Raw genomic sequence first — 27452 nt, 5'->3', positions numbered from 1 at the left:
ATTCTTCTACGATGTGGTCCGTTGTTTGAGTACTAACACAATTTAGAATCCTTTAGGCCCCATTTGTCCATCATATGGGTACAGCAACTGTGACTGCACCGGATGCGGTTTAGTAAGGTCCACGTCTTCCGAGAGAGAGCGGATTATTAGTTCTCATTCTTATTTCTTTTCTTCTGTATCTTCTCAGGTTCAGGCACTCTCTGCTTCCAACCCAATGGCTCCTCCATCATTCTGTCGCAGAGCTCACTGGAGCGCCACTCCACCCTGACGGCCTCTCTACCTAGCATCGCCGCCCCCAAGAGCAACTCACTTCACCCTAATCACCAGCCGCCAGGCCCGGCCAGCGAAAGAGAAGCCACTGGCGGTCAGACGCGGCCGCCGTCCGAGGCAGACTGGAAGAATGGGAAGACTGTGGTGGAACCGCCTAATTCGCTGCCCAAAGAGACTATGCCCAATATAGCTAATATTAACGCAAGTAAGTTACATTTACCCGCACATTAGTCAGAGGAACACTTTTGTTTTATTTTAAAGAAAGATGAACATTCCCGGGTTACGAATAACCTGATAATATTTGAAAATCTCCTACTACGTTGTGATGGAGGACTTTGCCAGCCGAGGAATTGAACACACTATGCCTGGGTGCGACCCAAACACGATGTCAACTCACTGACCGGTCATCTTTTAAGATGTTATCATTTTAAAAATTCCCCATTTCCCTGTGTATGGACATAGTATAACACAAAATTTCGTAATGTGGACAAATCTAATTTTAGGTATAACGTCAATGCGTCGCGGCCTCACGTCGCTCATGTCAACGCTGGAGGCGGCCGTGAAGCCATCGGAGCAGTCGCAGCCACAGCAGCAGAACACATCCGGACAGTCGCCGGGCAGCAATGCCGCCACGCCCTCAGCCACCGACCAGTGGGATGCCGTGTCCGTGGCCAGCTCAGACAGCGAGAGATACGTCATGGTGCAACTAGCACAAACTGATATTCAGGATGCTGCTTTCAAGTTAGTTTGCTTCAATATATACGTACAGATTTATGGGTAGAAACCTAAAGTTTCAGGTTTTTCAATTCAATCACTTTATTCATTTTAATAACATTCCAAAATAAAATTTAAATTCTATTTTAAATTTATTCAGCTGACTCAAATAATGCTCCTATTCCAACAACAACTCTCGATGAAACTCTCGATCTTTCACAGTGTACCAAGTCTCTCTGATGTAATAACTAAAATTAAATCCCTAGATTCAAATCTGCGGGACCGGATAATATCCCTACAATATTTATCAAAGAGTGTTTATAACTAATTACTCTTCTATTAATCAAACTTTTTAATCTCTCTTTATCTAGTGGAAATTTCCCTGATAAGTGGAAAATTTGTTATGTTTGTAATTATAGACCAATACGTATTCAATCCACCATACCTAAACTCTTTGAAAGCCTACAAAAAAATCTGCGACAAACTTTTTATATTTTTAAAACCTCTATTAATATCACCTTACCTTTTTGGATTTATGTCAGATAGAAGTACTCTTTCCAACTTAATACTTTCAGTATCTATGAAAATTTTAAAACCAATCCTTTAAAGAAAAGAAAACAAATAGACTGTTTATACCGATTTTAGAAAAGCAGTTTACAGTTTCCCTCTATTTCATTTAAAAATAATATAAATGACACACATTGGAAAATCATGCATAAAATCATAAGGCCACTTGGATGCATTTTATAATGACTTGAAAAAAATCGTGTGAATATATCTTTCTACTAAAAATTCATATATGATGAAATAATTAATATTTGTTGCTTACCAGACTTTGGGACGGCACGGCCAACATGGGCGAGGGGGCCGTGGAGGTGGCCACTGAAGTGGTGGAGCAGTCTTCATCTCCCAGCGAGCGCTCCATAGCCAGCTCCTGCAGGCGGAGGGACTTGGTAATTTTGGCTCCTATCTAAACCTAACAAAATAATTTCTTTTTCTTAAATTTAATCTTCCTTCTGAAGGGAATGCAGTTGGTCTTTTGAAGCCTACTCTTTTCTTTATGGTAAGTGGACAAATACGTTGGGTTCCTACCCGTGTTGTAACGTAGTCACTTTATTATGTGGATGCGCCTTTATAATACGCAAAGGCAATGCAGTTGGCAGCACTGATGGGACGAAAACGCGAAAAGGGTCAAGATGGCCGCAGACGTGCTTTGACGTTTTTGAACTGTGGCGAGTTTTTGGGGAGGATTTTGGAATCCTTATTGATCGGAGTTTAAGTAATTAATTTTGTTTTGCCCAAAGTGGGATGAATTGTTTTTTGTGATAAATCTTGGGATCGGTGTATCGCCTGAGAGTTACGTGGATTGTAACTGAATTTAATGTGGAAAGAAACATGCGTGGTTAGAAACAAGGATATTGAAGGAGTATTGATGGATTCCACTGTGATGAAGTGAAGGGAGCTGCTGATGATAGTTTCAATTGATTATTTCACAAGCAATACATGCTTGTGGGGCCTTTGACTATATAGGAGATAATTCTTTCCTCTCACGGAAACAAGTTGCGGGATTGGATTTTAAGGCGAATATATACTGGCACAGTGGACTCTGATTGACCATCATTGACCCTGGTGGGACCTTTTCCCGGATGGACGGAGAATTGGACCCATGAATTGGGAAGGAAAAAGTCAATACATCCTACGCATTAGAGGAACAAGCGTTTGTAGAAAAACATCTCTTTCTCTCACCTAAAATCAAACACCTTTCCTTTTTTTATGTATTTTTATATAACCACACCAGAATTCCACTTTTGAATTGTGGTTGTTTATTTTTTGATACTAAAAATATGAATGGATATTAGTGCTTTTTTATTTTTTCATCCTTATAAATCACTACACATAGTACACATGCATCAGTCTCTAGAAGGGAGTTTCTGGCTAGTTGAATGGCATTATACAATTTAGAAACTTTTCTACTAAACATCCCAGGCATTTGGCGAGTTTTTCTCAACTAAACCGTTAACTTTTGAATGCAGGTATCCATGTCCACCTTTAAACTCCACCACGTGGAAGTGCTCCAGATCTCGCAGGGCTTCTACTCGAGGGTCTCTGTAAATGTGGGAGACGTCGCCGCTGAAGATTGCCCCTCTATACCCTGGGACGAGCTTCAGGTCAGTTCAATGAAAACATTTCTTTCTATTTTAAGCATATCCAAATTTAATTATATGTCATACAGCTAAAATTAATGTTATAATATTATGTACATATATTCAAACGGTTCCATGACAAAATAAAACACTGACAAAGCAGAAATTTTAATAAAAAGAAATAAAATAACAAACCTAACCGAATTAACGATGGGTCATGACTCATTTTATTAAGAGCGGGAGCCACGGTACCAGCTCAATATTTTCGTATGGCTCAAAGAGTCGACTCAATTGAACGACGGCTCAATTGAACGACGGCTTAATTGAACGACGGCTCAATTGAACGACGGCTCAATTGAACGACGGCTCAATTGAACGACGGCTCAATTGAACGACGGCTCAATTGAACGACGGCTCAATTGAACGACGGCTCAATTGAACGACGGCTCAATTGAACGACGGCTCAATTGAACGACGGCTCAATTGAACGACGGCTCAATTGAACGACGGCTCAATTGAATGACGGCTCAATTGAACGACGGCTCAATTGAACATGAGCCGCGAGCACAGAGCGTATGAGAATACTGTCCTCGCCCAATATGACTCACTCGATACAGCTCCCACGTTACCGCTCCCCTGCTACGGCCCCCCCCGATATGGCTCCCAGCTCCCAGCGTATGTATGATTGTACGAATTTTGGTACCGGTGCACAGACTCGTACCACGAGAAAAATAAGACACTAAGTACTTAGTAGGTGGAGGTACATCTGTTCGAGTCCAGATGTCGGACTGTCAGACACCATTCACGATTCTGAAAATATAATAACAATTAATACTTGGATAATTTTAGTGGCGCTGCTTTTCTAAAATATCTCTTGATAAAAAAGAGTAACTGTTCAATTGAGTCGTGGTACGGTTTATTTATTTATTTATTTATTTATTTATTTATTTATTTGGAAAAGTTGACAGCAAATCTGTAATTATATAATGATACAATAATAATATTATTAATTATGCCAATTATGAACTTTCCACTGATGAATAGTTAATGGTGTTACAATGGTGTACAATGGCATAGAGATGTTCTCTTAAATTAATTTCTTGTTTAGTTAGGAAATATTAAAAATATTAAAATAAAGGAGGGTGGGGGGGAGGAGGGGGAAATATAGGATAAGGATTAAGAGGCAAAGAACTAGTTTGAGTTTTGTTGATTATTGAGTTTTTGTTTTATGTCGCGTAAAGTCGAGTTAAATATGTCAATATGGTTATAATTTAAGTTAAAAAAGTGTGTGGATCTGTAGATAAATGAGTTTTGTTTGGAATTTGTCTTACAAATAACGGGAGTCGTACGAATACGACTCATCAAAAAGAGCTAGCTCAATTGTACGGCTCGCTCATGAATGACTCATCGCTAAACTGAACACTTACATATTCTTTTATCATCTGTTTTGGCACTGTTCTGTTTTATCCGGTTACCTAATCAAACTTGGCAATCTTATTAATCCTTTATTTATGTTATATCACATTGTCTTACTACGTTTAAACACAGTCCACAGGAATCTAGGAAGTAAGGTTTTAATATAGGTACGTGAAACTCTCTTAAAAACTTCCTAAGTGGGAAAACCTTACATGTGGGATAAATTTGACTATTTTTCAAATTCAGTTCTCGAGGGACCGAAAACCAAACTTCTTGAGTATGAAAATTTCTTAAATGGGAACTTCGCGAGTTTCACTGTAATGTAATACGTAATAACCTTTTTTTTATGCTGCATATACATTTCCGAACCACAAGTTATGGGAATGGAACGACAAACCGTAAATAGCGTTTTACCTGGTGCTTCTTTCCCTTCTCGTAATTTGTGGTTCGGCTCGGCGAGAACGGTTTTCTTTCAAGGTGTTTCAGATACATTTTTAGAAATGCCTTGTTAGAAAACTGATACTTACGTTTGCACCTACGTTACTAGGAAGCAGTTTAGTTATAAATGAATAGACGATCCATCATCCTTTTTTAATTTTATTTAATTTCTTATTATTTTACTAATTGCTAATTATTAAACTGGGGACTCGCCTACATTGGAGGTTGCCCACCACTTTCCCACGGCGTTCTAAGGAAACAGATGGTTCCTCCTTCACTGTACACGTCAAGACTAATATTTTATTTATAAAAGAAGCTACTTTTTATAAAAATTATTTTAGACCCCCAATGTCCAGGCATACAGTGTTAGTAGGCAGTATTCGAGTGCGTAAATGTTGTTAGTTATATAACTGGACTACATCTCATCTCTGCCGATTGGTGTTGCTGCTATAATTTTATTAAGATAAAGAGAAAAAGTTACAAGAATTATAAGAGAAATATTAAGATGAGATTGTGCTAAAACAGCTAAGTTGCAGTCGTCTGGCAGTCCTGCCGATAATGAGCGGCTACATGCTAAATGACTCTCTTTCAGATAAAACTACAATTGTTGTTTCATCTGCAGACGCATTTAAGAAGGAAATCATTCTCGAGAGTGAAGTGCAGTTTTAAAATTCTAGCTGCATACTATGTGCTGCAAAAATCGTAGGAAACCATTTTCGTGTTCTATAGTCACAACTCAATGGAAACCATTCTTGCATTCCGAGTGCAGTTATAAATTTTTAATCGTAGACTCATTTGTGAACATGATATTTAATCACGCATTTTCCTTTTTTTTTCGAAGAATTTCTGTAAGGTGTGACATAAAAATAAAATGAAATCGGTACTTGGTAAAATGAGGTTATAATAATACATCGAGGATTCTGAAACCCACTCCGCTACCAAAATCTAAGTGCGGCCTGCGGGTGGTACTACAATCATCAATGTGGCCCCCGGTAACGAAAAGGTTCCCCGCCCCTGCTTTAAATAAAGGTAGCAATAACATCTTAAATATTGAGAAAAAAAAGTAGACAATTACAAGTTTACAATCATCAATTTTTTTATTTATTTATGCCAGTTTTAATTCAGGTCTGAAAGGTACAATAAATATGTAATGTCTAGAAAAAAAAATATTTTGCATTTGATAAATATGTACATACTGTATTTACGAAGTTTGAGTCATTCGAATGAATGGCATAAAATAATATTGATATCTTTATTTGCATACATATTCACTGGATTTAAAAATGCAGGTTAGTGAAACTCGGAGTTGATTGTTCTGTTGTAAGTGTTGTAAGATGCCTCGATGTAAATCCTGTATTTGAGAATGGAAATGCAGTGTTTATATCATCTGTTATTATAATTACTACATACATTATTATGTTTTCATGTTTTTGGAGACTATTTTGTTCCCCTTTAGGATGCCAACAACATTGAGCTTAGTAACCCATCAATAACCACATACAATCAGCAAACTAATATATTATTACACATGTGATAGGTGTATAAACAAAAGGCACGGTGTTCAAATGCAGTAACTGTTCTCTCAGTATTCCGCCGCTCGATTATCCGGTAACTACTATTGTAATCTGCCATTATTTTTACTAGTTTAAATAAAAAAATCAACTATAATCCACCGGTAGTCGTGTCTTTTAAGCACCAAGCTTTGTACTCCAACGGGTTGGTTTATCTTACTATTTCACACACAGTTACCATAATGCCATATGGCTTGCTAGAGCTGAAAATTTTACCAATCACCAGGGTTCATTATTAATTACTGGCTGACGTGTACCCGGCGTTGGTATGGATTATGAATGGTTCGGAGTAATGTTTTGAGGTTGTGAATATTTAATTCGATAAGGATTAACCCCTCCAGCTTTTGAGGGTCATATATGACCGGGTGTCCATATTTTGTAAAAGTATTTATATCTTTTTTTCTATCATGCCAAAAATAGCCAAAATGATAATTTATATTTCGTGCCGCTATTGTAACAATCAGTAAATTTAAAAAATAGTTATTATTTTTTTTATTATATGAACGAGATAAAAGTAAAGGTACAGTTTTCTTACAAATTCCCCAAACTAAACGAATGTGTTTTCTCAATTTTTCTATGATTGAAATAAAAAATTAAGTAAAAATGTGGTTAGCGTTTTTGACAACATTTTCATGTTTGACATTAAAATTTTATTATTTAGAAATGTTAATGTTTACTTTAAATGCATACGACAGATAGATAATTTTATCTAGTTTCTAAAACAGTATTTGTTTTTACAGAAAATAAAAAAATAAGGTGTATATAGCGCATTTGAATTACACAGAAAACATTGCAAACTGAACAAATTTGATGAAAGTACTGACGAGTTAATATTATATTATATTTCAAAACTTCGACTTCTCTCTACTTTCTATAAATATAATATGCATGTATCAAATATATATAAACCTTCCGGAAGAAACTCTCTAAATGATAGTGAAAACCCTATCAAAATCTGTAGTTTAGAAGAACAAGCGCACAAACAGACAGACGCGGAAAGCAACATTTATATTATTTAGAGAATGTTTTTTTAGGATATTTTAGTTAGTTCTCTGTGTATTCTAGCAACTGTCGCGTGAGTTTCTGTTTGTTTTGTTCTGTAATAAGTTTACAGAGTGTAGTCTACTCGCTAGCGTAAATATGAAAACCTAAACATTAACTGTCAGAAGTTCGGAATATTTCCGCTTTGCAATAAAATAGAACTGTTGAATAATATATAATCGAAACATTGAACTAAAAATACTGAAAACAAGAAAACACACATTTTATTAGACAAATGTACAAGGTTTTCCAATAAGAGATGTTATTTTGAATAGCCCGCTATTTCGGTAGATGTTACTTTTGAAGCTGTCATTTTTTGACATTTGACAAGTAGAAACTACGCCATTAATAAAAATGGAACGATACACGCTTCAACAACGCATTGAAATTATTAAAATTCACTTCAGTGAATCAAATGCAAATCATCTTGAGTCATGAGGCCCATTTCCTCCTCGGTGGCTTCGTCAACAAGCAAAATTGTCGCATCTGGGGCTCGGAAAACCCAAGAGTTATTGTTGAAAAGCCTCTCTATCCTCAACGTGTGACTGTTTGGTGCGGTTTATGGTCCGGCGGAGTCATTGGACCTTACTTTTTCGAAAATGAGGCTGGAGCAACAGTTACGGTGAATGGATTGCGCTATCGAGAGATGATTATTGATTTTTTATGGTCGGAATTGGATGGTATTGATCTGGACAACGATTACTTTCAACAAAACGGCGCTACGTACCACACAAGCAACGAAACCATTGATCTTTTACGATTGAATATCAAAATAACACCTCCGATTGGAAAACCCTGTATTATAAAGATTACTGTTACCTAACTTTTTGTCTATTTCTTTAAAAATAATCAATAAAAAGTCTAGTAAATTTGCTGTCACAACCTTTGGTTTCATAGAAGTTTTCATTTTAATTCTTCTGTGATTAACTTATTGATTTGAATATAGAGTGTGGTGTTTTTTTCTTTCTAACACCGTTTAGATTATATTTCCAACCATTGCAGTAAGTGAGACACAACGTTTTCTATGAGACCGTATGAGCTGTTCTCAAACTCCAACAATTTACCCTGAAGGGTTAAACCAAAAAATAAAAATTTTACACAAGATCGATACCGGTGTTTGTTTTTACGAAATACCGGTTTTAATTCTTAGCATATTTTGTATGTATGCACTGTAATCCGCCGGTTTTGGGGTGGCGGATTAGTGAGAGAGTACTCGAAACAGATTACGGGCGGCCATTTAAAAAATGCTTTTCTTTACGTAACGAACGCCGCTTTCTCCAATTATGTTGAGCGAAAGCATATCTCGGTTTCACTATTGACAACAGTAACACTGCTTTTCTTTCTATACCTATCTTTTTATTTATTATCTATTTATAAGACAATATTATATAAGATTTTGTAAATAACATAACATTGGAATTTTCTTAATTCTTCACATATAAAGCGATGAACTCTTGTATAAAATATAACACTTATTGAAAGTATGCAATAATAACACAATTTCAACAACATTATAACATCGAATATCATATGAAACAAAATTATTTGACACTGGAACTCAATTCACACACAGCTTGATACTTTAGATCAGGATTTTTTTTTTTTATAGAGCGGAGATGGTTTACATGTAGTTCCCGTGAGCACTTAGGCTATAGGCCCATTGTGCTATCTCCCATTTTACCTCATTCCTTTAACAGTCACCCGGTCCCTTTGATAAAGTTCACCAGGGTTGTTATTGAATATGTGGCTATGTCTTCTGGTTCTACAGTGTGTGTTCCCAAGTCTCATCTCCTTTCCAATCCCCCTTGATTCTCTGAAGGCCCCACAAGGGAAGAGAGCCTCATCTCTCCTCTCCATTCCCCTTTGGTTCTGTGAAGGCCCCACAAGGGAAGAGTTCACGGAGGTGGCCTCATCTCTCCTCTCCACTCCTCCTTGATTCCCCGAAATCCCCGTTGGTTCCCTGAAGGCCCCACGACGGAGGAGTCTACTCTTCCTTGGTTCCATGAAGGCCCAACGAGGAAAGAGGGCCTAATCTCTCCTCTCCACTCCTCCTTGGTTCCCTTTGGTCAGGCTTAATTTCCATCATCATACATTCCAAACGACGGCCTCAGCGGTCGAGGGGTAAGGCTCTGACTATGAATCCCGAAGTCGTGCGTTCAAATCCCGGCATACAAAACTTATTTTATTAATTAAGTTATCCTTTTTCACAATAAGGTATTTGTATGTTGACGAATAAATTTTCTATAATAATTTAAAATGTGCTATTTTTGGTTTGCCACCAAAGCGACGTGTTCATTTTTAATCATGAATTCGGCGACGTTTGTGATGGTCGTGGTACCAGACATTGGCGTTTTATATTTCATAACGACGTTATAGCCAGCTTAAACCGTTTTGGAACATGCGGTTTTCGATAATTTTTAAAATTAAATTAAGGAAAATATTAAAATTACCTATTTTTAGTACAGTCATCATAATCATAAAATTAAACTTCTGCACATTTTTAACTGTATTCATAAAATTTGAGAAAATACAAAATTAATTCATTTTGAATAAAATATTGAATATTTGCGGCGCATTCCTGAGTGGAACCTACTCTGAGTCGCCCCGGAGAAAGAACACCATTCAAAATTGATATGACTTTAGATTTGTGTTTGGTGACCAGATCTGAATAGCCCTAATAATATAATCTTCCCCCCTTATCTTATTCATCTCCTTCCCCTCCCCACTACGTTCAGCTTCACAGCATACCCCAATAGACTCGCAGGCTCCAGGCACATGTAACTCTTGTGTGGATCTCACTTTAAAATATATATTATATCCATAATATTTATTTATGTAACTAGCTGTACCCCGTCAAGCATTGCTGTGGCTCAGTCTGTCTGTGCAGATAGAGAAACAATGGCATATGTTTGTTTTACGTCCAACAGATGGCGTTGTTTAAAAAAAAAAACATGTTTATCCAACAGATGGCGCTGTTTTAAAAAGTAAAAAGTTTTTACTTGTCACAGGTGACATCTATATAATATAGGTAAATGAAAACGCACGCGTTTTCGAATGCAACATTGTGTCAAAATTTCAAAGCAATCTGTGAAGATCTTTCGTAGATTTAAGATTTTGAACAATTTTACATTTTTATTTATATAGATGAACACTTCAGAATGGTAGCAAGCAGTGTAATATGAATTGAGTTCCATTAAGCATATATGATAATACATATTAGTTAACAGAACCATATTGAGTTCCATTAAGTATATATAATAATACATATTTGTTAACAGAACACTATTGAGTTCCATTAAGTATATATAATAATACATATTTGTTAACAGAACACTATTGAGTTCCATTAAGTATATATAATAATACATATTTATTAACAGAACACCATTGTTTAATAACCCTGTACATTTAGCCGGATGCCACAACCCAATCTCACATTCAATCTCTATTTTGTTTGCATGCCATAATATATATATAATGGATTAGTCTAACTCTGTAATATAAGGAATGCTCTTCTAACTATATATCTCTCTCTTTCCTTGTCTGTCTGTATGTGGCACCGCTGTACTGCTCCGCTATCTGCCAAAAAGGTTCATACCAAGGTACTTGACTTGAAGATAACAATTATTAGCCGTTCAATCCTCTGATGTAGAATACCTAGATGAGCCCTTCCACGCCGAGTGAACTATGACCTTACAAGAACTAGCTTACCGTGAAGTTAGCAGGACCTGCTCGCTTGTCGCTCTAGCTTGTTACCTTCCGCGTCGGAAGGTTGCAGGTTCAATTCCTAATGCAGCATTAGAATAATATCATCACAGAAAAGCAAACACTACTTTAATTGCCGTTACAATTACGTATAACCATGCATAATTTTAAAATTATGTTTGATAGTCGTATTGATGATTATTTCAAAGCTCCGTAGCTCATGATAGAAATCATGTTTATCAGGTTTATTATATGTACGAAAATCCTGTGGCAAGTTGAAAATAATTTCGTTGTCTTAGAAATTAGGTTTATGATAATATGAAAATGTTAATTTTGTAAACTGAAAATAGTTGCATTGACCTGGAAATTCCCGACAGAAAAGGCTGTGCTAATTTCACACCATTTGGAGAGTTTTTAGCTGGACATGTAAACAGATTTTCCACTGTACATTTAGTCAAGATTTCATAGGTTTTTCCCTGTTTAGAAGATTCTGTTGCGACTGTTTTAAAGGAATTTTTCTAAATACATTTTCACTTACGGCAGTATTGCTTTCCTGTGTCGATATAAAATGAATATTGATATAAAAATTTCAGTGCTTATATCGGCATCTCACTATATACGACTGTTGATTTATAAGTGAATCTCAGAGAAAATTATTTACAGCCGTGGTAAAAGCCTGGGGCGAAGTCTGGGTGCTGTAAAAATCAATTTCCGTTCCCACGAGGGCTAATCTATGCATTCTAGATCAGTGGTATCCATAGACAATGTGACGCGATAGAGCATCATCTCATAGAGAACTTAATAATAAAGATTCATCACAGAAAGACCCAACATACGTGGGTCTAGTTTATATATATGTATAGAGATAATTGTGACACCTAGATGGTAGATATTGTTTGGATGGCTTATAATATTAATTGCGACTAGTGAATGGGCTTCTAAAATGAATTTTTGCAGCTTTATATTATTACTATGTTTAATATTTGATTACCAACAAATCAAGCATATTAGAAAAAAAGACACCACAGGGAGGATTATACCTAGCAAGGTAAAGAATAAGTATACATAAATATGAAAAAAATATATTAAAACAGTAAATTTTTTTTAACAATTTTTTTATTGTATTAACACACTTTCGGTGGAAAGGGTAGTTCTACCTTTAACACCGGTCCTACTTGAATGGCTCTAAAAGCATTGCTGTCAATAATTCTATATGAATATTGTATGCCAATCTTTTTGTAAGGGTCTCAACTATGTAGAACCCCGTTAATTCGAACCCCGATAATTCGAAAAAACGCGTAATTCGAAATTTTCGCAAAAAAAAATTCCGCTGAAAAATTTTTTTAATTCGAAATTCGTTAATTCGTAATTCGAAATTTATTTTTGTCCGCGCACGAAAATTTGTTCGTGTAATTCGAAAAAAATTGATTTTTGCGAAAATAAATCATAATATTTCGTAAATCTGAATCTAAAAGTCAGCCGTGGCGGTAAAACGCCGAAAATTGTATTTTTACGTGGTTATACATCGTCCTAATTAGTATTATTATTTTGTAAATCTGAATCGATTTACACTGGAATGTCGTATTTTTTCAAATTTATTTCGAATATCCGAGGTTAAAGGGCCGAGAAAATACATTTTACGCGGATATATGTCGTAGTTTTACGAGTTTACGCCAAATATCTGCATTTAAAGGGTCGGCCGCGACGAAACTCGGCCGCGTAATTTCGATTTACGCGTAAATATATCCTATTTTTACGAATATCTCAATTTAAAGGGTAGGCCGCGACCGAAATCGGCAGCAAAATCTCGATTTACGCGTAAATATATAGCATTTTTACGTATTTATTGCGAATATCTGAATTTACAGTGCCGGCCGCTACTGTAATCGACCGCGAAAATAAAGAAATAATTGGTATTAATACGAATTTACAGCTAAAATACCACCCGGATTTGAAGGGCGGCCGAGAAAATCGATTTTCGGCGTTTTTTTTTTTTTTTTTTTCATAAAATTTCGAATTACGTTGGAATTCGTTAATTCGAAATTTGATGTCCGGTGGATTTCGAATTAACGAGGTTCTACTATGTAGAAACAATGTGATACAAGACTCCATTTATCTCTTGTGTGGAAGAATATTTAATCACAAGAAACTATACTAAACCTGTAGAATGGGTAATAAATCCTTGCACTTATTGCACTGGAGACGCGGAAATCATCCCTTTTTTGTAATAATTTTTGCAAAAATTAAAACCAAATTTTTTGTGATGTAATCAGTAAGAAAAACAATTTTTTACGCCTCACTTACACATCATTGAATGACCCAAAACTGACTTTAATTTCAGTTTACGGGGTTGTATTACAAATTAGGCAATAATTTCACACAGTACTTTTACAGTTGGTGTATGGTGACCACTATATATAACGGTTTGAAGCTAAATCCATTTTCTCGAACGGGACCCTGTTTTCGCCCACTTGAAGTGTGTTAATTCAGATTTTCTCAAATTTCTAAGAATTGCACACCAATCATCAACAACGTTTTAAGTATTATCTTCAGACAAGTTTAAAAATTTTGTAAAAATTTTTTAGTTCGTAACTTTTTTAAAGACTTCTATTGAACTTCATTTTATTTTAATTCAATTCAATTCAATTTGTTTATTCCTTTAAAAACATTACAAAATTACATTTTATTTCGTTTTTAAGTATATTTGTAAAATGGTATTACATAATAGTTAGCGGTGTATAAACTATACCAGCATCAATAGAGCTTGCCTTTTAAAGGCAGCTTCACCGATGCTAAATATGTCGATATCCGAATTAATTCTGTTCAACAGCAAGACTGCTCTCCCCACCGGCATGACCATTGGCAAGTTGGTCCTGCAGGCCGGGAGATAAAACAGTCTATGCTGTCGGTGACGGAGATAACCATCAGGAACATAGAGACTAATACTCTCCATTATAGTCGGATTTTCAAACCATCCACGAATCAGTTTGAAGAAGTGTGATACAATATGCACATCTCTTCTGACCCGTAGATGGTTCATACCGAGCATGCCCAAGAGAAAGTCAGTAGGATAGAGCCACGGGTAGTAGCCATACTCCCTCAGGTAGAGGAATCTCAGAAATTTCTTCTGCACTCTCTCCAACATAAGGGAATACTTCACCTGATGTGGGCTCCAAACCACCGACCCACTCTCAAGCCTACTCCTAACCAACGCAATGTATAGCACTTGGAGAACCCGGGTGTCTCTAAAATTCCTCGCAGTGCGTAGGACGAAGCCCAGCATTTTCAGTGAAGCACTACACGTCATTTCGATATGAGTATGAAATGTCAGCCTACTATCAAACATGATGCCAAGATCTTTCATAGTGGAGACACGTTTTAAACTTCGGGCATTCATGGTATACCGGTAAAACCAAGTATGACGTGCCCGTGTGAAAGAAAGAATGAAACATTTAGAAACATTGAATTCGATCCGATTCCGTTTACTCCAGTCAACAATTCTATTAATGTCCGATTGGAGTCGAATGCAGTCTTCTAAAGTTTTAATTTCCAAGAATAGTTTTAGGTCATCAGCAAAAAGAAGTGACCTGGAATGCAGAATATTTTCTGTAATATCGTTAATAAAAATCAGAAAGAGGAGTGGTCGTAAATTAGAGCCCTGTGGAACGCCTGACAGCACAAGGAATAATTTTGACAAGAATATTCCATGAGATACAAATTGCTTTCTTCCAGTAAAATAGCTTGCAAAGAATATGAGAAACCGTAAAGAAAAACCTATAGTTGACAATTTATTTAATAATATGTCATGGTTTACGGTATCAAATGCCTTCGAGAAATCATTATATGAGCAATCTACTTGGTAGCCCTTATCTAAAGATTTGGAAATATAATCTGTGAGTACCAGTAGGTTAGTATCTGTTGATCGACCTTTTCTAAACCCATGCTGTTCCGATATTAAGAAAGGCTCTACTTGAAACAGCACATGTTTATGAATTATCGATTCGAATAACTTAGCCGGGGCGGAAAGTATTGCCACTGGCCTGAAATTTTCGACAGATGTCTTTGATCCACTTTTGAAAATGGGACAAATTTTTGAGACTTTCCAGGAATCAGGAAATATACCAGTATCTAAAGATAGGTTGAATATAAAACTTAGTGGCATTTTTAAAAATTCAACACATCCTTTTAAAAAAAATACTGGAAGAAAGTCTGGCCCAAGTGAATGTGTATGTTTCATGTTATCAATTGAAGATTTAACATCTGATTCGTCTATATGACTTATATCAATGTTTTGGGCTCCCTTCACATTCAACTTGGAAGCAGAAATGGGATTTAGTAATGGAGGCTCATTACTGTACACTGATTGGAAATGGGTTGCAAATGCATTGGCTACATCCGCTCCTCTAACTTCCCGATCACCATGCATCATGATCAAAAAATATCTACAGTGGCATCTCACGCTTCTCCAATACCAACTTTTTTAGTTTGGAATTTTCATTGACAGTAACGATATATATTTAAAACATTTTAAACTTAACTATACACACACCGAACACTGCAGTGCACCTCAAGGTAGTCATAATTTCACTAGACTGCAAATGTAGCCAGCTGCACTATAGGGGTTAACGGGACCTATCGGAAAAATTTATTCATACAAATGTCGTATCACTAAGGTGAGCTGTACAGTTATATACAAACAATAAACAATTTTCTAGTTTTGTACACATTTCTGCATAGAAGTCCTTTAAAAACTAATTAAAAACAACACAGATCCTTTCTTTCGACCCTTTACCACCGTGGCAGGACTCACCCTTTGACGTCAATGTGTCTTTCTAGTTTCAAAGATTTTCTGCACAGTAACAACATTGCAAGTGTGCACCACTGTGTTTGAATGTCTAACGACGTCTAATGACTAAAGTCCAGAAATTTCGAATCTTCCGCACATTGTTTACGAGAACCGCTAATCGAAACCAAGCATTTAGCTACGAAATGTGGCATCTGTATGTTCATATTTGAAAAAACGATCAATCGAGCAAAACGATTAATGCTATAAAACGTTACTCAGAGGTAAAATCGATGCGATCTATTTTTGCAACTTCGGTATGAAATTAAATTCAGGATTGTCAGTAATGAACAATAAATGTGGGAAAACGATTATTCGAGGAACGATCGTTCGGGATTTGTTTGTAAGTTTATACAGGGTGGCGCAGATGGATCGGGTGGTTTTAAAATACTTGTCAAACTGTCAATTTTAAAGGTATTGGATTGAAATAAAGTGCAAAATGTGTAGTTACAATGGAAATTTATTAACTAAGTATTTTAAAACCACCCGATCCATCTGCGCCACCCTGTACAAATACTAAATTTTTCAAAATTCAAAAATATCTCAAAGTGAGTTTCAAAATGCTTTTTACACTTTTTAAAAAACTTGTCGCAACCTACTCTTTGGGAATCCCTGCACTAATCCCTGATAATTTAAATCATCTTTGGATAACAACATTCGAAAAATATTTTTAAAAAATTCGCTACCAAACATTTTATTAATTATCTTGATTTTTACAGCTCCTCAAGAACTTGCACATTTCTTCTGCAATAATTCTTTCACATACCTTTTCCCTCCTCACACCTTTTCCTATACACATGTTATTCCTTTTTTTTTAACGCCTTGTCCAATGTTAAAATATGGAATGCATTGCATTGCACTTCCCCTGCATACATTCCGGAATAAACTATCATTATTATTATTAATGTATTGATTTATTAATTAATATGTTTATCTACATTTACAGTATTGTCAATAGCTTTAGGTACTTAAATAAGGTAGGTCCACCATTCAATTATATAATATAAATATGTAGTTATTATTTGTTGTATTATAATGTAAATGTTGCATGTTGTTTATATTTAGGTTTTATGTTTTTTTATTGAATAATTACATTTTTAGGACTTATATATGTTTCTGCATACAATGCAAAGTGGTGATACACTGTCAATTCTAGTTCATGGGTAATATTGAGAATTGATTTATATATTTCAATCAATGACGTAACAATATATATAGACGCACTGTAGAAATCTCAAGTGGCAAGCAAAAAGTACTTCAATCGGAGTACTTTCGATTTTTGTACTAAACTGTCAAGAGTCGGGTAAGGTTGTGTGCTACCTGTAAATTACCTTTAAAAAGGGTCAAAATGCCCTAGTTTGTGTTGAGAAAATGTTTTCATTCGTAAATACAATTATTTTGATTATTTCCTGAAGATTTTCAGCGCCATTAGAGAAAGTGAGATAGCCATACATGAGTATAAGAAGGACAACCTAATAGCAGTAGGTCGTCTCATACATTATTCCGTGTTTGTCTTATACTGCAAGCGAGTAAGCGTATCTTGTTATCTCGGTCACACTCATGATGTCGAATGTAGTAGTCAACGCAATTACGAAAACGCAGCCCGCTATCGTTCATACGCACATATTCTTTGAATGTTTATCTTTGTCATACATGAACAACTTTTGAATTAATAATTTACTGGAAACATAACTTTCCACATTTGTCTTGAGTTCAATAATAACGGAATTGTGAGACAATAGCAAGTCTATATGTATTGTAAAGTCATTGATTACAATAATTGGTATTTTATTCACTTTCGAAACCACTGATGCACCAAAACAGGAGTACTGACGTTTAATGACATTTCACTAATATGGTTTTACTCAGAATCAAAAACGTGACTTTCTTTGGACATACATATATTTTTTAAACCGGCTACAATATTTGCTGTGGTGTTAGTGTGGCATGCACTGAAAAGATAATCCCTAGTAATGTGCAAATTGAGGTGAACTATCACAAAAATGCGCCATATAAATTCTTAGTTGTTGTGAATGGTTTCTTGATAAATAATAACGCCTTCTTCACAGCAAAACAATTTGCCTTTATTTAGACTAGAAACTCTTAAAATCGTGAATGAGTGTGTAGGACTGCCTGGAGGCCAACATCCTCTCTATTATGCCCTCAAAATCTTTCTGTTGCAAGAAGCCTATCTGCTAGCCCACCGACATCTGTTGGATAAGTCTATAACCTTTAGGTATGTGACACATTACGCTGTCCGCATCATGCCATGGTCTATTTTAGCATATTGCTCGCCATACACTACCAATGCGAATGTATGGCGAGCAATATGCTGAAATAGGTCAAACCATAAAAATATAGAGCGCTTATAGCATGCTCTGTAATATCTATCTCCACTAGAGCCATCTATGTCTGGCAGCTCGAACTATTAGGCTTTGTTATTATTAAGTGTGATCTTTTTTTTTTTATATTAACTCCACACAGGAGGCCCTGAAGAAAATAATTTCCCTCAGGGCCTATGTCATCTTTGGGGATGCTGTGTGGAGGGTCTTTTTGTGGAGATCTATGCTGATTTGAAAGGAAATCAACCATCAATTTTCATAAAACCTTTCGACTCCTAGAAATTGATTTTTTTTTTCAAGATAGATTTTCAATGTGTGAAAATTTTTGATCAATTTCACCAGAAATAAAGGTAAAATTGAGCTTACTTCGGGCCCACTGACATGCCCACAATACGCGGTTTATCTCTTCACTGGTGGCATGCAACAATGTTAATTAATTCATCCAACAACACGCTCACGTTAAATGTACCGTAAATTCATTTTAGTTTGTTTAATTTTGTTATTTTATGTTCGTTTTCAGAGTAAATTTGCATCGCGGTCCAGAGGCTGGGCGGAGAGTGCGGCCTCCTCCCAGGACGAGAGTCACAATGAAGAGTTCAATCCCAAACTGCGTCTGCGCCTCGACCACTTCCCCAACCGACCCATTGTCATTCCGTACGAGAGTGAAGACTCCGTCACATTGGTAAGCCTGGAGAATACCTATTGCCTTACTGCATAGGTGTAGGTATCGCAGCCAAAGATGATGCAAACACAGTACTCACAGTTGCATACAGTATATTATTTGACTTTAGAAATTAAAAAAAATTAAGTTTTGTTTTAAAAGGAAAATTAATGCAACTGATCTAATTAATTAATAAAATGAACTTACTGTTAAAACTTTTCAAATATTCAAATTGGGTCAACATTTACACTTATCCCCTTTTCACGAAAAACAGTAAGTAGGCTTATGTAAGACGAAAGTCTGTTTTAAGCAATGAACATCACTGTTGGAAGTGTTCCACATAATATGCATCAATAAACACAATCCTGTGTATATGCTTATCACCTCACCTCTAATTGTAAAGTGTTCCACATAATATGCATCAATCCTGTGTATATGCTGGTCACCTCAACTCTAATTGTCCAACCTATACTAACGTCATATTGATGAAATCGAGCACAATATACATAGTAGTAAAAAAAAAACTATATTTGTAACCAGCCAACCCCTCAGGCCTCTGGCATTTTCTGTCAGAAGTTATTTCCGCTTTAAAATAAAATCCAAATAAATAGAATTCACTTTTAATGTATCCGACAACTAAACTCTATTTTTGAAATATTAAAATCTTTAACACAGAACTAAAATTTTAAAAATGGTTCGCCTTATGTTTTTTCATACGTTTTCCTTACGTTCACTGAAATAAAAATTACTGATAACGAAAAAACATACATTTTATTAGAAAAATTTATTATAAACATTATTACCACCTCCATTTTTTTCGTTTCATGTAAAAAACTCACAAACTTTAATATTTTTTTCTCAAATTGCGGTCGGAACCTTTGATTTCATATAGGTGTACAATTCAATTCTTTTGTGGTTAACTTCTAGATTTGAATATAACGCGTCGTTTTTTTTTTATAAATTCTTCAAATTTCAAGTTCTGTGAAAGTCCTATTCAAGTTTTGTTATTGTATCATTATGGGTGAGATGATTCACAGAACTGAAATAATAAAAGAATCAGAACAGAACTTTCACCAAACTTGAAAATTAACTTTTAAATTTGATGAATTGTTAAAATTTCTTGAAAGAAGCCATCATAAATGTTGTTTCATTGAAATACTTAAATTTTTTCAGGATTTTTCATGGTAAACTGTGAAATTAAAATACAGAGCGTGCTGTCTGTATCTAATGCTGTTAAATTGTGTATCTCACCGTAATACAAAATAAGATAGAATGACTTTTATGAGTCCGTGTCAGGCTGGAAAAAATATCTGCCAAAAAGACTCAAGGGTTAACTAATAATATTTGACTAATTTATATAGCGCCGTTTTTGTGAGAAATCACCTGAAGGGCGTTGTACAAATATATTTCTTAAATAGTTAATACTAGAACTACTGACTTAAAACTAGGGACTTACCTCTGAGACTTCTATCTAGTGACTTATGACTAAGGCCTATAACTAAGAACAAATATGAAACTTTCAGTCTAAATGTATGCCTCTTCAATTCAAAACCACTGGGTGAATTTGCTCTATGTTTTTACAGGATTCAGTGATGGGCAGTTTCTCCGGCCTCATGGATGTGGTGGTGCGAGACCTGGACCTGACGCTGAACATGAGCACGGCCTTGGGACTCTCCGACCTGGTGGAAGATGAGATCTTGGTGCCTCCAATTCCACTTGAGGTATGTCTTTGATTTTTAAATCGATTCCTGAGACCAACATGAGAACGGGTCGCTTCTACGATTCGTTCTTAAGTTCAACAGCTCGGCTGTGGAACGAACTGCCGGCCTCTGTGTTTCCTCCCTCCTACAACATAGGACTCTTCAAGACCCATGTTCACTCCTTCCTCTCCACAAAAAGACCCTCCACACAGCATCCCCAAAGATGACATAGGCCCTGAGGGAAATTATTTTCTTCAGGGCCTCCTGTGTGGAGTAAATATAAAAAAAAAAAAAAAAAAACTGTTCCTGACTTCTAACAACGGATGGCTTCGTCAATACACTTCCTTTGACATTAGCTCTGTCCCTTTTATTCATTTAAGCAGAGTTGTCATTAAGTGTTAGACAATGTCTGCCGGTTCCACACATATGATATCAATAAGTACAGTTCCCCGCCACAGCTCAGTGACCAATGTATTAGAATATTTGTAACTGATCTACAAAATTTCTTTTTTCTTACATGCACACTTTATCTTTGTATAATTTTTTTATGTTCCATAAAACATCCAATTGGGCGTAATAAATGTTTGTTGATTACAAATTTGCTTTACAACAAACCATTCTTGTTTATTCTTATACAGGGTTTTCCAATAAGAGGTGTTATTTTGAATAGCCCGCTATTTCGGTAGATGTTACTTTTGAAGCTGTCATTTTTTGACATTTGACAAGTAGAAACTACGCCATTAATAAAAATGGAACGATAAACAACGCTTCAACAACGCTTGAAATTATTAAAATTCACTTGAGTGAATCAAATGCAAATCATCTTGAGTGATGAGGCCCATTTCCACCTCGGTGGCTTCGTCAACAAGCAAAATTGTCGCATCTGGGGCTCGGAAAACCCAAGAGTTATTGTTGAAAAGCCTCTCTATCCTCAATGTGTGACTGTTTGGTGCGGTTTATGGTCCGGCGGAGTCATTGGACCTTACTTTTTCGAAAATGAGGCTGGAGCAACAGTTACGGTGAATGGATGATTAATGATTTTTTATGACCGGAATTGGTTGGTATTGATGTGGACAACGTTTACTTTCAACAAGACGGCGCTACGTGCCACACAAGCAACGAAACCATTGATCTTTTACGATTGAATATCAAAATAACACCTCTTATTGTAAAAACCTATACTAATGTTAAGCTATGTTCTGTATAATACCCAATCTGGCATTATAAAGCTTTGCTAAATACTAACATGCTAAACAATAAACATTTCATATTTATTTTACTAACATCAACAATGTTACTAAATATTGTTCCGCTACCACTTTCATAGTACCTATCTTGTATTGTACCTGCTTATATTGTCTGTACTCGGTCTATATGCTACGTAATATACACTCATTATTGTACTCCTGATCAGCTTAACTAAATATTGTATACATGTAAAAGCCTTCATAGCGTCTTCTTCTTTCTTCTTCCTAGCACTATCCCAACTCATTGCCTAGGTAGGCTGTTGGGGTCGGCTCTTCTCGTTCTCAGGTTATAGCTTCTTCGGTTCTGAGTGTCGCTTTCATCTAGGCCGTTTCTTTGTAGGATTTTGGAGCATTGGGTCATCCAGGAGTTCTTTGGTCTACCTCTGGATGACTGTCTTTGAAGCTATATAGACATTGCCTGCTTCACTGTGTGGTCTGGTGGTCTCCGTCTTATGTGCCCATACCATCTTAACTGTCGTTCCTCTAGCTTACTGTTTATGTCAGTGACACCCAGGCTACCACGAATGCGTGAGCTTTTAATTTTATCTTTTAATGATACTCCTGCCGTCCATCTAAGCATTCGCATTTCTTCCTCCGCTTCATTTTGCTTGCCCCTGGAGTCCTGCAAGCTGACCCTAACATAATGTCAGTCTCTGGATCACCGAGGAGAGATTCCCCCTCGCTGCCAGACAGGGTAGTGCATCTTTGCGTATGTTTTTCCATGAAGCTTTGGTTGATTGACTATGGTTTTTATCCACCGATGGTCGTCAGACGTGGAACCAGAGTGACCCAACTAACTAGGGCTGGATCCGCTATCATTGCCCGAATAAATAAATATTATAGAAACAAACAGTACATTAGTTGCAGTGATGAAAAATTTACAGATATTAAACATTTCATAGTGGGTACATTTCAACAATATTAAGTGTATATTTTGCCTTTGTTGAATCTATATGCATAAAAATGAAAAGAAATGTTCGTTTGTTCAAAATCTTAAGTCTCCAAAAGTTCTTCACCGATTGCTTTGAAATTTTGATACATTCGAATACCCGTGTGTTTTTATATACCTACATTATATAGATGTCACCTGTGACAGGTAAAAACATGCTTTTTTTGAAAAACAGCGTAATCTGTTAGATAAACAAGTTTTTTTTTTAAACAGTGCCATCTGTTGGATGTAAAATAAACATGTGCTATTGTTTTTCTATCAGCATAGACAGACTGAGCCACAGCAACTCATGGCGGGGTACAGCTAGTACAAAATAAATTCTTACTTTTTCTAAGTTTTTAAATGGGTATCCGCAATCTTGTTGAAGTACCAAACTCTTTTATATTATTATTACATATTTTATGAGCATGCAGCATTCTGCTGATGCTCTCATATTTAATTTCACAATAAGTTTAACGGTAAGTTGAATGGAATGAATGTGCTTAAATTGTTGGATAGAAGGAATTTCACTGACTTGGTATTTCTATATAAAATTCTAAAGGATTCATTTGATAGGCCAGAATTGTTTGCATTAATAAGCTTTCTCATTCCACTGCGTAATACCAGAAGTTGGGATTTATTTTTATATGGCATATAATCAGAGATGTGCAAAATGGGTACCCAAAACCATTTGAAATGCAAAATGGAAATGGGTCAAAACTTTTCCATTTGAAAATGCAAAATTGTTTTTATAAAAGCATTTCAAATGCAAAATACCTATTTTCAAAGTGCATTGAAAATGCAAAATGGTTTCTCAGGTCAAACAATTAAAATAATCATAGAAGTTTTAAACAATTTTGTCATTTAATAATGGACATCAATGTAGAACAAACATATTACATGATGGTAAATCAAAAAAATGCCACGACTACGGATTATGAACCACAAAAAATTTGCGCGGGATAAATGTTGCCAACGTAAAAACATAGAAACTGCTATCTAACATTTAATATTACAGCGTCATGGCCCAATGTTCAGTATTTTTTTGTAATGGTATCACTCAATTACCAGGGCTCCTACCAGGGAGCAACTTGACAAATATAAATTATCTCTCATAGCGAGGTTGAGGACCGACTGATATTTGGGGCTTATGAAAAAAAGATGAGTGGAGATAGTAGGAAGAATGTTGCAAAAAAGCATTTAAAATGGAAATGCATTGAGAAAAGCATTTAAAATGCAAAATGCAAAATGTTTTTTAGAAAAGCATTTAAAATGCAAAATGGAAAACACCCATTTTGCATTTTGCATTTCCATTTGAAATGGATTTATTTGAAATAAAGTACATCTCTGCATATAATAAGCTACCTTTATCACTTATCTGAATTCAAAGCATATTTGATTTCATTGAGCCAGATTTTACACAGGACTAACACACAACACAGACAACCAAAATCAGTTTGTTTGATTACCTTTAAAATAATAAAATCTTAACCTTTACAATGCTGGCCTTTTCAACATAATCTCTCCCATCATGTGGTGCGCTTTGACATAATGCATGGGTTTTAGTGAGAGTTCAATACAATAATTTATGCAACGTATGCGACATCCATGTATGGGATTAGCTACCGATGAATCAAATATTATGCGAAAGCCGTGGAGATCAGGTTAAATCATGTTTTCCTGGCTTGTCGATGTTGGATGAATAAACATTGAATGAACTTGCAGGCTCTTTTGGAGGGAGTGTCCATAAAACTGAATGAGGACCGTCCGGCCAGCAGCATCAGCTCCCCGGGCACGGTGCCGGTTCGGCTGTCCCTGTCCGGGCTGCGTTTGGCCCGCGGAGAGGACGGAGTGGTGCACGTCCGACCGGCCCAGCATAACCTTGTGCAGAGTTCACTGCCTTCTATCACGGGTAAGAGAATTAATTTTACACTAGTTCATATGCACTGTCATGTGAAATAGCCACATAACGCTCAGCCAGGGGCTTGCTGTCCATTTAGACGCACCCTAAGGCATCCTTAAGCACTGCACACCCTACTTTGCTCACATAAAAATATAAATAATATTAAAATGCATATTAAATTGTTGAAAAATATTTATTTGGCGCAATTTAACTATAAATATTTAGCAGTAAATTTTTTTAATTCATTGCCAGAAGGTATCCGAAATATAAATATGTAACATTAAAGACTTTAAACTTAACGTTAAGACACACTGAAAATATAAACTGAATACTTTAGCATGTAAATAAAAATAACTAACAAAATGACACATCCCCCATACACAAAAGCCTGGCTTTATTAAGGTGGTACGACAGGTTGGTGGCTGAGTTGGCATCGCATTTGGGTCCCACCCAGGTGTCGTGTGTTCAATTCCTCGGCTGGCTAAGTCCTCCATCACAACACTGGCAACATTTTCCGCTTACTGTGGTGGTAGTAGGATATTTTCAAATATTGTCAGGTTATTCGTAAACTAGGAATATTTCTTTAAAAAAAAAAAAAAAATTATGTGAAATGATTTATGTATTTTCTGTAAATTATGCTTAAAAAATAATAAAAAAATATATATATATATATTCGAAGTTCACTCGAAATTGATTCTATGATATGGTTTTTGGAATGAGTGCGATCGAATACAAAACCGAACACTCGAGTGGTCAAGAATACATTTGATGATTTTGAAATTCTTCAATAGAATTGTATAATGAATGAATATCCTTGTTATAGACATGGGAATCGACCCGTCAACAATGAAGAAACTATCTCAAGAAAATGAAGATCTCAGGCGCCGTTTGAATGCACTTGAACGATTGGCCCAAGAGAATGATTCTCTCAGAAGGTAAACAGATAATCCCAAGTAGTATGTTCTATACCGATTTAACCCCTCAGGCCTCTGGCATATTAATCGTTACATTTCTTAAGACGCTGTCTGATGGTCGTAGAATTTGTTTGTATTTCCGCTTTGCAAAAAAATCCAAATAAATGCAATTATTTTGAACTGATCCGAAAACTTGAAACTGTTTTTGAAATGTGATGAAATACGCTTTCAAATATTGTTATTAGAATTAAACATATAATTTTTGATATGATAAAATTTTTAATGCAAACATAAAAGTTTTAAAATTGCAGATACCAAGAAAAAACACATTTTATTAGACAAATGTATTATAATCATTACTTTCACCTCACTTTCTTGTTGCTTCATATGAAAATAATTAATCAAACTGGTGTAACCCAGGCTTAGTGTGTTCAATTCCTCAGGTTCAAGTCCTCCATCACAACACAAGGAACATTTTCCGCTTATTGTGGTGGTAGTAGAAAATTTTCAAATATTATCAGGTTATTCATAACCCGGGAATGTTTGTCTTTCATTTTAAAATTAAAATAATAAAATTGTCGGAACCTTTGGTTCCATAGAGGTGTACATTTAAATTATTTTGTGGTTTTTCTTCTAGATTTGAATATAAAGCGTAGTGTTTTCTCTTTCTAACACCGTTTAAATCATGTTTCTCACCACGACAGTAAGGGATTTCCATTAGACCGTATGTGCTGCTCACAAAACTGAACAAATTATGAGGGGTTGTCAATTTATATAAAACCTTTCGACTCCTAGTAAATTGATAATCTATTCAACAAAGAATTTATATTTGTATATAAATGTTTGATCAATTTCTTCAGGCACGTAAACACGCTACAACACACTTCTATCGGTTTACTTCTTCGGTGATCTAAACATAACCAAATTTTTACTTACTCAAATTAGTTGGACATTTTAAGCACTTCTTCCACAGGATAAGCAAATATCTTGGCGACTATGGTTCGTACTCAGGCATACTTTGCCGACATTTTATCAACCTGTCGGCGACGCTAGTCTCCCACAACCAGCAGGGCGAGGATATCGCCATTCACTTCATCGAGACTTTAAATATGGCGTCACTCAAGTTGGACATTTAACGATTGGTGGCATTGCGGGTCTCTTTATTTCAGTAGCGACGTGTCCGGACTGTGCGTGACAAGTTGTTTGCGACATGAGTATCGAATACTTGCATAGCTTTGTAGAGAAAGGACCATCCTGTAATAAAATCTTTTTATTTGTAATAGAAACAAAGAAGAGACGGACATATTGAAAGCATGCCTGCTCTCCGCTCAGGACGAGGTATCGGCGCTACTTGATGAGAAAACCACCCTACTGGAGACTGTGCGCTCATTACAGGTAATTAACAATCACCATAAACATCAACTATAATCCTTTCAGACCGAAGGCGAAAATCTTGTGAGTCACGACACTCCTGAAGAAAGCAATAGAGTCGATTCCACTTAATTGGGACACGTCGTGCCCAAAAATTTTGTCCCAGAGCGGCTGTCCCAAATCAGCGAAGATGAGTAAAATAAAACTAAATTTATTAAGCTTTTTTATATCTAAACATTTTACA

The 27452-nt window shown here is 35.9% G+C and overlaps 1 protein-coding gene across 1 annotated transcript in view; it reads left to right on the top strand.

Moving 5' to 3' along the window:
• LOC149413809 (bridge-like lipid transfer protein family member 3B) overlaps positions 1-27452 on the top strand; it is a 74017-nt gene that overhangs the window by 41012 nt on the left and 5553 nt on the right. Inside the window, exons 19-27 of the mRNA XM_089644742.1 lie at positions 188-475; positions 774-1011; positions 1817-1937; positions 3018-3152; positions 19005-19166; positions 20729-20866; positions 24746-24932; positions 25747-25858; positions 27121-27232. Of these exons, the coding sequence (XP_089500868.1) occupies positions 188-475; positions 774-1011; positions 1817-1937; positions 3018-3152; positions 19005-19166; positions 20729-20866; positions 24746-24932; positions 25747-25858; positions 27121-27232 (1493 nt within the window). The remainder of the gene's footprint in view (positions 1-187; positions 476-773; positions 1012-1816; positions 1938-3017; positions 3153-19004; positions 19167-20728; positions 20867-24745; positions 24933-25746; positions 25859-27120; positions 27233-27452) is intronic.

Source organism: Hesperophylax consimilis, chromosome 21 (genome assembly GCF_061612785.1).
Source record: "Hesperophylax consimilis isolate HC1 chromosome 21, BYU_Hcon_1.0, whole genome shotgun sequence".
NCBI lineage: Eukaryota > Metazoa > Arthropoda > Insecta > Trichoptera > Limnephilidae > Hesperophylax > Hesperophylax consimilis.
The sequence above is the reverse complement of the archived record's forward strand: the minus strand, read 5'-3'. Positions and strand labels throughout refer to the sequence as shown.